The 17,275-nt window shown below is 47.5% G+C and overlaps 1 protein-coding gene across 8 annotated transcripts in view; it reads right to left on the bottom strand.

Annotated features, from left to right (window-relative positions):
- Agap1 (ArfGAP with GTPase domain, ankyrin repeat and PH domain 1) overlaps positions 1-17,275 on the bottom strand; it is a 461,561-nt gene that overhangs the window by 77,835 nt on the left and 366,451 nt on the right. For 5 of the 8 annotated variants that reach the window (XM_028880390.2, XM_028880391.2, XM_028880385.2 and 2 more), the window contains one exon: positions 1,426-1,503. The exons of the other annotated variants lie outside the window; for them this stretch is intronic. In XM_028880390.2, coding sequence (XP_028736223.1) covers positions 1,426-1,503 — 78 coding nt within the window. The remainder of the gene's footprint in view (positions 1-1,425; positions 1,504-17,275) is intronic. 8 annotated transcript variants of the gene reach the window in all.

Genomic DNA, 17,275 nt, shown 5'->3' with positions numbered 1-17,275 from the left:
ACCAACTAAACAAACAAACAAAACAAAACAAAACAAAACAAACCCCCCCCCAAAAAAAAAAAACCGTGAGGGATCGAATTGACACCCTTTACGCTCAACAGAAAGAATAATTCTAACTGATGAGATTCCTAAATTCCTGTTCTGTCTGCTCTGAAGGGAGATGTGGCCGGGCCAGGGTATACCTATACCTGAACCAATAACCTCCTCTCCATGAGTGGAAACAAAACTGTGATTACAAAATGGCTCTTTAACAAGCCGCCCTGCGAGGGTAGCTTTTGTTTTGTGCATTCATTTCTGTTCAAGAGCGGGGCTTTTGGTGGTGAAGCAGGAGTAATTGTGAAGGGAAGAGAATGAGGACGGGATATAAATCAGGAAAGGTTAATGACTGGGATGTGAAGAAGGGACTTGTTTACAGAAATAGTGTGCAATTTAAAATTTACAGGAGATTTAATGCCACTACTTGGCAATCGCTAAAATCAACAGCCCAGAAAACAGTGACATTAAGAAAAATATTACAGTTATAATCATCCCCAAATAAGTCAATTAGTGTGAGGGCACGAGCTCGCCATTACTTGACCATTTGGCTTGCACTTAAGTGAAAACGAAATCCCCCCATTATACCAAGCTCGCTGGATTGTGACCTGCTTTGCATCGTGTATTACCCGCCAGCCTCTTTTCCTATACCTGGGTGGATGGCGCTGGTTCTCCCTTGCCTGGTATCAAAATAATTCTGACCCTTGACATTTGTAATCATAAAAAAAAGGCAATTTATAATTGTGTTGTTCAAATGAAGGTGTGGGGGGGGGAATTCAATCTGCTATTATACAAAAGCAATGACGGCTGTCTTCGGTGAAAAAGCAACCCAAGTCAATTTGTGAACTTTGGCACCAGACGACCTTTAGAAACAAAACAATATACGGAATTTACAAGCAATAGCAGCCCATGCAAATGGCCCGGGCCTGCCTGCCTCTGGATTAGAGCTGCAGAGAGCATTATGGAGAATGCTTCCACAAAACAAATTAAGACTGTTACTTAAATGTCACGGCACACTATTGTATTTGGCTACAGATCATTACACCTGATACTAACACTTTTAAAAACTGTAATAACTTGGGAAATATTACACTGAGTGCCCACATGTATAAAGGAAAGGGGGGAAAAAGAGGAGAAAATAGGTTTCCAAAGTAATTTAAACATCACTACTCCACGACGGAAGGGAAAGGTCAAAATTTAAGTAAGCTGAAAGGAACATGAATGGTAAAATAGAACACACAAACAAAAGGATGAAAAGACCACAGGGCCGACTGCAAACACAACACGGAGCATGCGGCTGCGGGCGGGCGGGTGCATTTCCATGTCCGCACGGGGGAGAGGGAGGGAGCGGGGGCGGGAGCCGGGGCGGGCGGGCGGGCGGGGTGCGGTTACCTTCGGTGTTGGTGCTGCTGCTGCTGTATATGTTGCGCAGGCTACCAACACGGTTTAGTTTCCATGCTTTGCGTTTGGCTGCATCCCGAGAGCAGAGAGGGCAGGGGGAGAAAGAGACGACAAAAAGGAAAAGAAAACAAATGAAAAAGGGAGAAAAGAAACGTCAAAGCAGCGCGTGAAGTCACCTGAGTGCGCGGCAGCGGCAGGGGCAGGTGGGGAGGACCAGGGGCTCCTCCACTGGCCCTCCACTCCCCCCAGGACAGCAGAGGTGAGGAGGGTAGAGGTGAGCCGGCACCCAGGGGAGTGCTCACAAAATCAAGGATGTCCCCAGGCCCGTGTGCAGGCGCCCTTTGCTGCGCCGGGGCTGCTTTGTCCAGGGCCAATGCTGGCCTTCTGGCTGCTGTGGGCTGCGGTCCAGAGGCAAGCAGCGTCGGCCTGCACGTTTCAGAAGCAGGTCTTTTATAACAAGAACATCGCTGTCAACTCCTCCTCAACCCCATTTGTGAGATGAACACTGGCCTAAAGCAGAAGGGCCCTAGGACCAGGTGGGCTCCCTGACAGCAGATGCCTCCTCAAACGCCTCACAAAGGACAGATGCCAAGTCACTTCTAGGGGAATGTTGGGGTTAGGAGTACCAACTGGATATAGTACAGCTGTATGCTGCCCTACAGACATGTGATAAGACACTCCAGGGACACAGACATGCTCTCCATTCCATTTGGCCCCTTCCTTCTAGTAACTACCTTGGACAGCGATGTGTGTGTGTGTGTGTGTGTGTGTGTACACACTACAGGTACACACACCTCCCATTCACACACACCCCACACATATGTACATGCGTACACACACACACACACACACACACACACACACACACACACCACAGACATGCACATATGCACACATGAGATACCTGAGGCTTGAAGGACAGTTTGAGGATTCCCTCAGCCCTTGCAGATACAGGTTACAGAACCTAACAAGAGTTGACAAGGTGGCTCTGGGAAGCCTCAGACAAGTAGGCAAAATATTTAGCAGGGGTGAAAGTTACCATGCTCCTGAGGAAGGGCACCATGGGCCATCTGCTTCTCAACTCCACAGCCAGGAAGAGAACCTGCTGGAAGCTTCCAGCACAGAGGGGAGCATGTGCTGGAGAAGGGTCAGCTCTGGTGCGGAGGCCTCCCTGACTCAGGAGAGGTTAACCATTTCTATTGGTGGCTGTGTTCAAGTCACTCAATTGCAGGCAGTGTGGTGTCAGGCCCTGGCTAGGACGTGTGGACGCCGGGTCTCTGATGGGCAGAGAGTGACCTTGGGAGATGTCTAGGTGAGTTCAGTTGCCGGTCACTGTCATCGGGCTTCTTTATATAGATTCATGTGAGAAACCTGAGCTGTCAAGGAAGCAAAGCTCGTTCTGAAATACACCTTATATATTCAGAATGAAAAAAGTGTAATCATGAGAGCAGACAGCTGTGAGTTCACTGCCCATTGATTTAAAATGATTAAAGCTGCTATAATTAAACACTTAAGGCTCACTTTGCAGCGTGAAGACCAAACAAATAATTTGGGAAGAAATGTAATCCCTATCCAGTAAATACCTACTACAGCTCCTGCCTGGAGTCTTCCGCTTATTGTATGTGGACTGAAATTTATCTTTTCATGGTCGGGGGAGAAGGGTAAAGGGGTTTTGCTCATCGCTGGGTCTTTAAGGTCTTGTGTCCATACCAGGAAACACCACATCCGGGGAGGGTTGTTTAGGTATCAGCCAGTACTGATGTCAACTCTGAGCAGTGAAGGAAATCCAACTGCTCACAGTCTTCCAGGACAGTCAAAGGATCGGTGCTCCTCACACCCCCTCAGGTTACACTGTGTTCCTACAGCTGGGCACGGGCTTCATTTTTCACTAGTGCATGCTCCCAGAGTCTTGGGGCATATTTCACAAGTTCTAGAAAGAAGTGGTTACTACAAAGCTTCATGGGGAAGCGGACCTCCTTCTAGACATTTACATATAAATAGGCAGAATCCCGGCTGAGCTCTGCGGAGGGGTAAAGCTCAGCCTGGAAACCTCTTCCTGGTTGCTCTGCACTCTGCATTTTTCATGCTCTGTTCTCCCATTACGGTTAGGATGTATAACCAGGAAGTGAACTTACAGCCTGGGTTTCTATTAACCTATTGATGAAATAATCAATTCCAACGTATAAAATGCCACGGCTTTTTCTTCCTCGTAAACAAATGGTGGTTTTCTGGCTGGTACCACGGTCCTGATGGAAGCATCTGTCTCCTGGGGCATTGACTGCTTAAGTTGTCTTGTTCAGGAGCTTTCCAACAAGAACTACCATCAGGATCCTGGGTAACGTTTCAGGGGAACAGCCACATGGTACCACACTGAGTTCCCAGTACTTCAGCCTGATTCGGTGGGCCGACCATCAAAGACTACCCATCAGCCCCTGGTCTCAGACCTGGCAAGAGGTGTGATGCCTAAGGCTGCCATGCTCAAAAGATGATGTTTTCTGTGTAACCCTTACTTATTCTTCCTCAGAGGGTCTGACCATGCATCCAGCCTCAGGCCACAGACATGCAACATTAGACCCCATTTGGATAATCTCTAAATAAAAATTGAGGGTTTTCAAAAACTTTTATGAACATGTTTTTTTTAAACATTGGCTAACATTTAGATTTTGCTATTAATGTTACTTCTCAGAATTTCACGTGTAGCTAGATAAAAGACAGCATGGTGAAAGCAGGTGGTTGCACTTTTTACCCTATGGCTGTGCTTCTGGGCTAAGCCCAGGTTTTCATTTGGATTAGGGCAGGTAGCTAAAGACACAAGGCAGCAGCAGCAAGGTCTCCCATGTTAGACACCTGCATGGACACGGCATCCCAGAAGACACAATGTTGGACCTAAATACACACCCCGGGTGTGGTCTCTCCCTTTTCACTTCACTTTACAAATAAACCTAAGTGTTCATTTGTAACACACAGCTTTGAGTGCGAAGGACCACGGTCGCCCTCCTAACAACAACAAAACACACACGGTCAACTCAGTCACATAGGGGCTTGCTGCAGGACAGCCAAAGCAGGGGGCCCAAGAAGCAAACAAGGTTGATGGCCGAGTACTTAGGGGAGAGATTTGAATGTATCATCCCTGTATTGAATAATGAATGCCTTTCTCGTTGCTGTGGGGAAACATCCAGCAAGTGCAATGTAATGAAGGGGTTAATTTGGCTTACAGTTGGAGGGCACAGCCCGTCATGGTGGGGAAGACAGCTGGTCACCTCATATCCCGTCAGGAAGCAGAGAGAAACGGATGCTGTTGCTCAGCTCCTTTTCCCCTTGCACTCAGCCCAGGACCCCAGTCTGTGGACGGGTGTTACCCACAGTAAGGGTTACACCCTTAATTGTCTTCCTTCCTCAGTTAACGTGTCTAGAAACTCCACCACAGGGACGCGCAGCTGTCTGTCTGTCTCTAGGGTGATTCTATGTCATATCCAGTTGAGATCACAAGGTCCACTGGCTGCCAAGTTGTTTTCTAAGGACTGGAAGGACTAAAAATTGGAAAAGCTCCAGCTAAAAGGGCAGAGACACCGTTGGTGCCCATGTGCTTCGCCAATGGTACCACTGATTTTCTTTGAAAATATGCACTTCTTAGGAGTACTAAGCTAGACGGAGAGGGCAATCCTTGGGGACTAGGAGATGCCCCCCACACACACACTGGAACCCGGGAAATCAAACCACTAGGAAGGATGAGAGTGTTGATACCCATATTCGGCTGTTTGGTCATTTCTCTCAATAGGCTCCAGGTTGGCTATGAGGTGGATGCCACCCTGTATGTTCAGATCTGTAGAAGAACGCGCCCACGCCATGCTCTGAACATGAGTGACGGGTATAACCGCCATCACAGTGTGTTTGTAAAGTGCCTGTGAGTGAAGAACCCGGGGTCTGTCTGAGCAAACGAGCTATGGCATATTACTCTTGACTCGTGGTAATCACTAACAGACAGCCTCGGTCTTTTCAAAGACAGAGGAAAGAAAAATGTGTAAATTACGGCTTTCTATGAAGAGAGAATGACTGGAATCACTTAGCATCCACAAGTCTCGATTGTTGCACACCACCTTACTCTTGGAAGCTAGCTTTTCATATGGATTTGCATCGCCCTGAGGGACTCAGAACTTCATTTTGAAGTTTCTGTTATTCTGTTTTCCTAAATAAAACAATCACTTCATTTTACCACAGCATGAGAAACAACCAGAACGCAGATTCTGAACCAGGGCTGAGACATCTAAGCAGCTCTTTATAACCAGAAGAAAAATATTCCTTAGTCTGTTGGCATGTTCAAGCCAACAAGGTTTTACCTTCAACTCTTTCTCCATCAGCGCGCCAGGAAGACAGACGGATTAATTAATGTCAACTCTGCTCTCCTTCCGACAGTTGTCTTTGTTGATTAGATAAATATTCCCCGAGCAGCTGATTAAAAAATGATGTAGCTATGAGGAGGTTAGGTCCAGGCTTGCAGGCCATGTTGGATGTTCCAGCGCACATGAATTATATCCTGGGTACACACAGAATGGCTGATGGAATGTGGCTGCTGTAGCCCTCAGAATCAATTCTGAGAACTAGCTGGGGCTTTGTACCTGAGGAAGGGGCTGGGCCACTCACTTCTAACAATGTCTCATCTCAGAAGGAAATGAATAACCTTCTTGCTCATACAAGGGAGCGTAACTGACGCCTTCAGGAGAACTCACCATCACCTCGTCAGACAGTGATTTCTTGTCCACAGTGGACACGTATAAATAAATCTAAAGATGTTACCAGCACAAATCCTATCAGTGCAGAGGATGGCACCTTTGTGCCTCAGTCTGAGGGCTGACTGTGGCACCAGGGCCTTTATGTGACGATCATCTCCCAGGAGCCTCTGCAGGCAGTGTGTGGGTGACACTGGTTTTCTGTCACTTCCAGTATAGTCTGCCCCGTATCTCATGAGCTTTGGTCTGTGGCAACTATGTCCTGAGATTAAGGAGGAATCGAAAGAAATTAGGAATTTCTTTCGTCAGGCTGTGTGAGCATTCATTTGCTCAGACTGTGCAAATGTTTACTTCTTTTATAAACAAGGCAGTAACTCCCCTCACAGGATGCAACCAGGAGGTTGTTAGATTATGTGAACTCACTACTTGAGGTGTGAGGGGGCTTTATGTACTGGCTGCCTCCCAGAGAAGAAGTCCTGGTGAAACAAAAGGGACTTTGAAAAGATTAAACAAAATCTGAGGCCAAGCAGGTGGATGCAGCACACCCATGTTTAGGAGACAAAATACCTTCAATGCGGGCAGCATCCAGTGAGACCCAGTCATCTTCCCAACTCCAAACCACAGGTAGTAAGTTATCCCCCAGAAGGATACTACTGGAACAAGCCATCGATCCTTAATTGGAGAGTTTCAATTTAATTTCTAATAGCTAAGAACACATAGCTAAGAAAAAATAGCGTTCTTTACCACATTTTATCTAGAGCACACTGGCTTTGAAAACTGAGAAAGGCTTTCACATAGTGGGCCTATGCAGGTACTCAGAGAAATGTCACTAAACCTGGCAGACAGAGAGAATAAAGTCAATGAAAAACTCCCTTGATTTACTAGAAAACCAGAAGCTCCCAAGAAGGGGATGGGGGGACTCTTTCTGACCGAGAGATGTACTGAGCTGCAGAGGGAGAGCTCAGGGGGATCTCTAGTCAACTGGACATCCTCCGTCTCATGCTAGAGTATAAATGTGACCTGGGATAACTGTGGGATGCAAGTGTCAACAAGAATTGTCTCCAGGGTGCATTCACAATGTAGATTCTGCTGTCTGGCCCATTCTCAGATTCGAAACTCGGTGGTGGTGGTGGTGGTGGGGGGGGGGGGGGAAACAACGGGACGGGACAGGACGACTGAGACCGGGACCCCATGACCTCTTGGCTTCCATGCTCACCTGGGCCCATGGAAAGAGTGGAAGACAGGACCCTGGAACTGGGAAGAATACTTTACCAAGGTTGTGCCACTGCGTACTGCAGGGCTGACGCCTGGCATTCAACCTGTAACATATACTCATGCACATGTGCACACACATACCATACACACGTACACAGAGAGCAAACAATTCTCAGTTCACGAATGAGGGTTTACCAGTTCCCCAAACCCTATGTGGCATCGGGTCACCAGCCAAGCAATAGCAGGGCTGGAGAGTGGTCAAAGACCCCCGCCTTCCTTCACTTCGCCAACGTAAGGACTACATTACCACCCCGTGGAGTCAGACAGACGGGGGCTGGGGAGGAGGTACAGGGTGCTGGGGCCCCTCAGTGTTCCCGACTCAGAAATGAGTGAAAATGGGAAACAGTCATTCTGTCACGTTCCCCCTCTGGGGGCCCTTCCCTCTCTTCTCATCTTGCCTCCTCTGTCCTCCAACAAAAATATATTGCTGATTTTTTTCTTCTCTTAAACATAAAATCTTTTTAGACAATTCCAGGGAAAAATTGTTTTTTAATAAAACTCCAAATTGTGTTATCATATTTCAAAGCAATGACCAGTTAAGGCAACTAATCAAAGGCATAATTATTTAATGAGCACTGCTCAAGCTTTTGCACAGGGCTGTAATTGAGTGGCTGTGATCACTGGACCACCGGCCTCAACGGCAGCAAACAAGGCCTTGGCATTTGATCTGCTCTCTCTGCGGCCGCGTTCCGAGGGGCGGGGTGGAACACTCCACTCTGGGGCTCCCTCCCACGTGGCATCTGAACCTGAGAAGACTTGCTATCAGATAAAGCAGAGACAGGTCCACTGTTTCCATTTGGGGCCAGCTGCAGAATCCTCCGAGACCCGTTGCTGATGTGTGGCTTCAGGAGACACACGGAAGTCAGTGTGAAAAGACCAGAGAGGAAGAGAAGTCTAAACTCATTCTTCCTGCTCACAGAGACATTTATTCCTTCACACACTAACAATTTCTTCCCATAAAACTGCTTTGACCGTAACGTCAGGGCTTCTTTAGCATGCTCCTTAGTCAATGGCGAATGGTTAAACAAGGTCATTACCATCAAAGGGGGGGCTGGGAGAAGTGCCGCAGTGCTGAGCCATCAAAAGAATAAAACGTCAGCTTACTTTCATTAGAAATTAAAGACACCAATTTGATCCAGGCTTAACCAAGAATGCCTGGGAAGGCTACTTTACTGTTACTGCTGAAGTGAGTTGACTTCCTGTTAACAGCCAGCCTCTCCTTCCCACATTCCCTTCAGAGGGATTTATCACATTGGAAGTGCAGAGCTGAGGTAGGTAGAGACGACTTTTCAACTGAAGGTGCCGGATAAGGCAGCTACTCAAACACCCCTTTATCATAGAGAGCATCTCTAAGGCCTTGGGCTAATTTTCTAGGACCACCAAGGAGGGGGAGGGGAAGGAGAAGGAAGGGGAAGCAGGTAGGTGGGCCATGTCATGTTTCCTATTCTATGCTATGTACATACCATAACTTATTTCATATAGAAACATGGGATCACATATTGAAACATTTGCGATGCGGAGTTTACCCAGGCTAGTGGCCACAGACACACCTGTTTGCCTTGCAGCCAAGAAACCCAGGAGCAAGAAGCGAAGGCAGACCTCAGTCTCTTTTACTATTCTCACACATAAAGAGCCAGGGACATTTAGAGAAAGGGCTGGTTCTCAGACGTGCAAGAAAACTATAAGGTGAGCCTGGAATATCTCATGGTGCCAGAATTTGGTGAAAAAGCATAAAAACAGAACACCCGCACCCCCCACCCCCGATAGGGCTACATTGGAAAGGTCACAGGGCCATTGTAAGGGCCCCTGACTACCACAGCTGGGATGCTTCAAGAGCCAAGTTGGGTTACTAACTAAAACATCAAATAATCGTGGTTTCCAAACATGGTAAATGACTGAATATATTAATAGTAATGAGTGAAGAAGAGATGAGTATTGTCGTGGGAGGATTACAAATCATTTCCGTAGCTCCTCTGCTCTCAGTGTAGGTTGGGCACAGTGACTTCCCTCCAAAAAGTTCATGATGGGGGTAAGGACAGAACAATTCACAGACTGGGGACTTAAGTGTGACAGCCACAGGCCCCATGAACAAGGACAACATGGGCATCAGCAGACAGAAATCACATGGACAGTGTGGGGATGGATGGAAATGGTGCTTTATCTGAGTCTGGAGACACATCAGACTTAAAGCCCCTGAATGGTCTGAGGAAAACATGAAATAAATTCCAGTAGTGGGACCCATCAGAACCCCTCTGTGACCGACAGCTTCCCAAGGCAGTGACTGACAGACTCCCTTGTCGATGAGGTGGAGCTCATCAACAAGGGAGTCTGAAAAAATGCCCCAGGCAAGAGGAGTCTAAGGCGATGGAGAAGAAGGCTACCAACGGAAGGTAATGTGGACCTGGACCAGAAGGACGCATTAGATAAGAACTAAACAAATCTCAATAAAGAATGGACTTTGAGCAGAAGGTATCAGTCCAGGTTCATCAGCTACAACAAATATCACATTAATGAAAGGCTTAAAGGGGAAACTGTGTGTGTGTGTGTGTGTGTGTGTGTGTGTGTGTGTGTGTGTGTGTGTGTGTGTAGGAGTACATGGGATTGTTTCTACTTCATCTTTTTTAAAAAAGAGGATATCTGTCTCACTCGTTTTTCAAACAAAATCATTTTACTATAATCACACAGCTAGTTTAAGAAGCCACTTGAACATGTGCCCATTCCTAAACTCTTGTACATCTCTACAGTTACAAAGTTTATAACTACAACTTTTTTTTTTCTAGAAAGTAAGATCTATTAAAATACTCTTAATGAGCATATTGGACAGGAACATGACATTTCTTTCTTCCATCTACACTGATTATAAAGAACAAAATGTTGGTGGTAATGCTCCTGAATTCAGGGCTACTAAAATCTATGGTTTGAAATATACACAACGTTCCATCTCCTCTACTCAATGAATTTTGCAAGCTGAAGTCAACTTGAGATCTTACGGTATATGCCGAAGTGCCACCGAACCAATGGGATGATGCTGTGGGTCTGGGCACCCGTGACACACATCTGCGCACGTGCATTCCTGGGAGGGCCTTGTGTACTCTTTCTTCTTTGCAAACTGTTTCTACAGAGGGCTTAGGCCTGCAAGCTTCCGAGAGAAGGGAGCAGAATAAGGTCCAGAGACCTGGGGTTAGTTTCCAGATGGGAAAATGACACCCCAGATCAGCATGGTGGGCTCCATAGCATCCTCTCCCAGTAGTGCTGGCTTCCAGGGAAGAGAAGAGCGAGTAAAGAACGACAAGGAGAGAGGACAGGAAGCACAAGCAGTCTGGAAGGGCTGGGGCCCCCTCTGTCAATGGCACAGGTGGCTGTGGATTGACTTGGGGCTCCGTGCCCTTGACCCCTTGTCTGTGCAGGGAGACTCCATCTCACTGAGACACATCAAGAAGACCATATGGTCAGTGCCTGGGGACATGCTGATGCTTTCCTTGGCTGTGTGAGGCTGAGCCCATGCAAGGCACAAAGAGCCACAAAATAAAAGTAATGCAAGGAATGAGAACATTGTTCAAAGAGACACACAGTGACTTTGGGTTCAAAGTTCATTTCTCAGTTAGCTTTTGCATTTGTTCTGAGGACATACCCACCAATCTCCATTCTTTTGGGGAGCAAAGTGGAATAAGAAATGAAGCCAGCAAGTATTTTGTGCAAATCCAGCTGCTCTGGAGCCTTCAATTCTGATACTCTATGGATCCTGACCTTAGAAGTCACTAGTTTTCAAAGTGTACCTGAGATGGCACCAAATGAAACTAAAGAATGCTACAACTACATTTCTCTAATTTGGCAAAAGTCAATGGTTTTATGAAATGCTGTTCTTCAGGGTAGTTCTCATCTCTGTCCATCCTGACCCCTCCAACATTTAAGTGTCCTGTACTCACCTTGGAGGGACAGGTAGGGAAAAAATCACCCTCAAAGGCAACAGCCTCTGGTGGAAAGAAACAGATGCAATTGTTCTTATGAAGAAATCTTACAACAGGCAATGGTTCTCTTGAGAAGGGGGACAGACGGGGATGAGGAGAAGGTTCAGTCAAGTAAACATGCCTCGTGCATAAGCCAGAGGACCCGAATCTGAATTACCAGCACCCACAGAAAAACCGGGTGTGGTACTTGTCTGTGGTCTCGGCCCTGGGGATGGGGTGTGGGTGTGAAGACAGAGACTGGTGTACCCTTGAAGCTCATTTGTCAGCCAACCTAACTGAATTAGTGAGCTCTAGGTTCAAGTGAACCATCCACCAACCAACCAACCAACCAACCAACCAACCAACCAACCAACCAACTAACCAAAGCTGGAAAGCAATGGAGTCAAAGTTGAATCCTGGCTGCCACATGAATACACACACCTCCCCACGTCCACTTGTTGACATTCATGAAGGTTGAGACGACACCGTCAACACACTCTTTCCATATCTCATTGGTTAAAAAAGCAGCATCTGAGGCCATGTTGGAAACACAGTTTGTCTTCCTCTCTTTCTCCCCCTCTCTCTGTAGCTACTGCTTGTTCTGCAGAAGTCAGCTCCCCCTGGCACACAGCTGAGAGAATCTTCTCATTCTCTCCCATGGCATACCCCCCAAGCTTGGCTGTTTCTCATGAAATCCTCACTCCAGATTCTAGGACCAAGCAGCTACACAGCAGGGCCTCAGCATGCAAGCCTCACTTGGGATTGAGAAAGATCAGCAGAAGGAGCGTGTGGGTACTTAGTGATTTGGGTGACTGTCAGAGCAATGGCATTGTCAGCTGTAAACCAGAAGCCTGGCTCAGGCTCAACCAAGGGGTGCTGGGAGATCTTCAGCTGAGCATCTATTACTGACAATGCTCTTTTTTTTTTTTTTTTTGGTTTTTTCGAGACAGGGTTTCTCTGTGTAGCTTTGCGCCTTTCCTGGAGCTCACTTGGTAGCCCAGGCTGGCCTCGAACTCACAAAGATCCGCCTGCCTCTGCCTCCCAAGTGCTGGGATTAAAGGCGTGCGCCACCACGCCCGGCCTGACAATGCTCTTAAGGCAGCTGTCAGTGGCTCCTGGACACCTGCCTCGTAGAACATTAACAAAGAAAAATAGAATTCCATAACATGCCTTCTATATGTATATAACCCAGTTAATAGAGAGAGAATAAGTCAACCTCCACCTCTCCAGGTGTGCCTGCCTTCAGCTCTGAGCCTTCCATCTTCCTGCCTTCCCTCTTCACACATCATGCCCTCCAGCAAGTTCGAGAAGCTTTGCTTCCAAGCCAAAGTGGGCACTCCACCTCTTCTCTCTGCCGTGCCTGCTGGAATGCAGGGATGGTTCCCTGCTCCTGCCCTCCGCAGTGCGCTAGGTGCAGCCAAGTAAGGGACATCTGTGCACCGTTCACTGAATGCAGCAGGATCCTGCCTTGTGGTGGCCAGCATGGAGTAATACCACAAAATGGGTGGTTCAGAACGACATAGATCATTCATCCACTCACAGCTCTGGGGCCAGAGGTTCCAGGCACAGTGTTGCAGGGGGCTGTATCCTACGGAAGGCTCTAGAGGATGGTCAGTCAGTTCCATGCCTTTCTCCTGGCTTCTCATGGTGGCCATCCTCTTTGCCATTGTCTCATAACTGCACCATGCTCATCTACCCATCCTGCCACATAGCCCTCTCCTCACCACCTCTATCTATAATCTTCTCTAGCATGAATAATCACGGTGACAATGACCCTATTTCCAAGGAAGTTGTGTCCCCCGGCCCTGGGGCTAGGACACTCCTCCTTGGAGGGGGTGCATTAAGTCTTTGATACAGAGTTTCAACAGTCCTCTGTGATCTCCACACTCTGCCTTCCTCACTAGCAGCTCTATGGGCTTAGGACCACTCTTGTTTCTTGTCACTCATGGCTCACCTGGATGCCTCCTCTTTAGAGAAGGTCCCCTGACCTCCTCTGGAAGCACAGCTGCATTAATCAGCACCCCCGATGTGGGCACACGCCAACACCCCACCTCTACACTTCCTAAGATGTTGGTGTCTCCACCGTCATCCTTTGTTTTCCTCACTGAACACCTCCCCAGAGGGGACAGGAACACAGGAGGCCAGTCTTGTCATGTTCCTGGTGGTCCTGGCAGAGTGGTCACAGACCTCTTTCTACAACAGGGGCCGTGATGAACCTCTAAGAGGTGGCCTGGAGGGGGATAAGCAGTGAGATGCAGCTTAAAAAAACTAACTAACTTTCTTTTTTCTTTCTCCCCACCCCCCAACTGACTTCTCTTTCTCTGACAGGGTCTTATGTAGCCCAGGTCTTGATTTTACTATGTAGAAGAGGCTGGTTTCAAACTCTTTAAAAAGATCATCTATTTATTGAGTGTGTGTATGCTGGGGGAAGATGCCTGGTGTCTTCCTCTATTGCTCTCTGCTTTAGTTTTTTGCGGCAAGATCTCACACTGAACTTGAAGCACACAATTTTGTCTGTGTTGACTGACCAGTGATCCACTGGGATCCACCCACCTCCATCCTCCAACAGTGGGGTTACAGGCACGTGCAGCCATGCCTGGCTTTATGTAGGTGCTGAGGATTTGAACTCGGGTCCTCTTGCTTTCAGGACAAATGCTCTTCCTCATGAATCATCTCAGCAGCCCGTGGCCTTGCTCTTGGTCCTCCTGTCTCCACATCCCGAGTTCTGGAATTACTACAGGAATGGGCCACTCCGAACACCCTTTCCCTCCCTCAGACTATCTGCTTTGCTATGGGAGTCGTCACAGGTCTGTATTATTTTATAATTGGAAAGATAAAAATAAGAACCTAACATGTGGCTGTCCAATGATCCAGAGACGAAGACTAGCCCAGAGGGATGTGATCCTGACAGACGCTGTAAATCTACAGCTGTAAACAAACTTTGGAAGGATGCAGCAGGCAGGATGATACTGAACTGGCCTTAAGGTCTAACTTCTGACAGTAATTAGGAGCAGGATCAATTGGCTGTTGACTACTGCTAATTCACGGCTATAAAACTCCATCCACTCTTGGTGTAGGCTTACACTGGGCACCCCAAAAGGATTAAGTCATTACATACAAGTATGAGTGAAGTCAGAACACTGCTCTGCTTGCCCCGCAAACACCCCCCCCACAAACACACACTAATTAAGAAAGAACAAAGGTACAGACTCTAGACAACCTCGGGCTCTCACTGCTTATCACCAGCCAAAGTCACATCGACCACCAGACCATGATGACTGTTGTGAAGCCACGGGCATCCCTGCTACCAGCATTATCATCACTGCCACTACCACTGCTCCATGGTCACCGTCAAAGCCACTAATGACTCCAATCACTGTCATCACCACTGCCATCTCTATCGTAACATCCCCACCATCACTACCGCCATCACTCCCACCATCCCCACCATCACTATCACCATCCCCACCATCACTACCGCCATCCCCACCATCACTATCACCATCCCCACCATCACTACCGCCATCACTCCCACCATCCCCACCATCACTATCACCATCCCCACCATCACTACCGCCATCACTCCCACCATCCCCACCATCACTATCACCATCCCCACCATCACTACCGCCATCACTCCCACCATCCCCACCATCACTATCACCATCCCCACCATCACTACCGCCATCACTCCCACCATCCCCACCATCACTATCACCATCCCCACCATCACTACCGCCATCACTCCCACCATCCCCACCATCACTCCCGCCATCACTCCCACCATCACTACCGCCATCCCCACCATCACCACCACTACCACCATCCCCACCATCACTACTACCATCCCCACCATCATTACCGCCATCCTTCCCTCACCAGCATCACTTCACCGCATGACTCCTACCACCATCCCCGTATTACTGATATTAACAACGTCATCATCACCTCCGCCACCCTCCTCCTCAGGATCACCACCAACCTCACTGTCACCACCATCACTAACTGTGCTAAGCTGAGCACAGTACCGAGAACTTAGCACAGCTGCCTCCCATTCCGTCTCCACAGTGAATTGCTCTCCTATCTATCTGCACTTAATGAGGACCAGGCCGAAATCCCCACAGCTTTCCCATGGTGAAGGTGGCTCAGGGCTCAGGCAGACTCCAGAGCCTCTGGGCTCCGCTCCTCTACACTCGGATCCTCACCACTCAAGGGGCTCAGGGGATGTCTAGAGCCTCAGACAGTCCTCCCTCCCGGGTCTCGCCACACACTGTCAACAGCACAGACCTTCCTTATCTCAAATGAAGCCTCTGTCATCCACACCCGAGAAGGGCTGTGACTCGAGGCAGTGTCAGTTATTAGCTTTATTAGCCAGAGCTGATGTCCTTTCCTCCTGTCTGAGCTGGCAGTCTCTTTCAGAGGAAGGAAGGTGATGGATGGTGGCAGTGATCGATCACACTAAACATCCTTGTTTTGCCTATCACAGGCCAGTTCTTCAACCTGTTAACATTGTCAGTTCCTGGGACTGAACCTGGGTGCTATCTTTGCAGGTCCAATTCCCCCACGAGGGGCTGAGATATTACAATTAAAGGAGCACACTAGAACTTGCCATGTGAGATGACTTTGAGTTTGTAGTCACCAACAGTACACGTTTGTTACCGTATCTGGAAAATTGTATGTCCTGGGGAGTTTGGATGGCTTGGAAGCTATAAAGACCATCTTTTCTTAAACAGTAAAGCCTATGCCTTACCAGAGGTTCGCCTGATAAGCCAGTTACCACACACGTGATCTTCAGGAACCAATAGCCAGAGACCCTGGCAGAGCCCTCACCGCGTGTCAATCAAGCTGCAGAGACACTGAAGACATATCTGAGGACAGCAGAGAAATGTCTTTGGAAGTATCAGAAACACAACTCATAGTAATTAAAAAAATTATGCCATGCTGTTTCAAAATCTATACATTACAGTAAAGGCGGTAGCTTGCCCTTCCTTGGGGGCTGCCATCCAGGACCTGCAGGACACACTAAAATGTCAGTAGTAGCAAACTGTTTTTTCTTGTACATAAACAGAGGTGCTAAAGATAAATTTATAAATCAAACAATGCTGACAATAACCAAAAATGCACTGTAATAAAACTGCACTAATCATCACTCTTGTATTTGAGACTACTACTACATCAAAGGAAAGCAAGGTGAACACAGTCACCCAGATTGGTGGCAATGTATGTGATACCTGCGATGGCCCCCAAGGCCACATGCTACTGCGTGGGCAGCATACAGGCCGTGGATCTGCTGTACACACAGTCATTTACGTTTGGGCTAGATAAAACAGGATTTTAATCGTGATGCTAGAAAAAGGGTATAATTGAAAACTTATAAATTTATTACACATGACCCATTTCAGTATTTTCAAATCAAAGAAAGATCATAGATATAGGATAGATACACACTACTGAATACAAATATGCACTCATTTAAAAAATGATCCAAAACCTTAGCTACTCCTCTCCCACCCTCAGTTAGCAGTAGCATTATTTTTTTTTTCCACCAATTACATTTACTTGGGTGAAAGGCAAAAGTTGACAGCCAATGTCTCTCAGTAGTTCCCAGTTTAAAAAAATGCAGATGCCCAGTGGTGGTCACATTTCAGCGGCAGTCTGAAAGGACTGTTTCCTGGTCAATCACTGAATGAATATGTGCTTACTTCCAGCTACACTAAGGAATCCTGGACCAGACCTTGACATCTGTCTTAGTTTGCTCTCTGTTGCTGTGATAAAACACCATGACTAGAAGCAACTTGGAGAGGAAAGGATTAATTTGGCTCTCACTTCTACATCACAGTTCATCACTGAGGGAAGTCAGGGCAGGAACTCAAGCAGGCACCTGAAGGCAGG

Source organism: Peromyscus leucopus, chromosome 13, assembly GCF_004664715.2.
Source record: "Peromyscus leucopus breed LL Stock chromosome 13, UCI_PerLeu_2.1, whole genome shotgun sequence".
In the NCBI taxonomy this organism is placed as follows: domain Eukaryota; kingdom Metazoa; phylum Chordata; class Mammalia; order Rodentia; family Cricetidae; genus Peromyscus; species Peromyscus leucopus.
The sequence above is the reverse complement of the archived record's forward strand: the minus strand, read 5'-3'. Positions and strand labels throughout refer to the sequence as shown.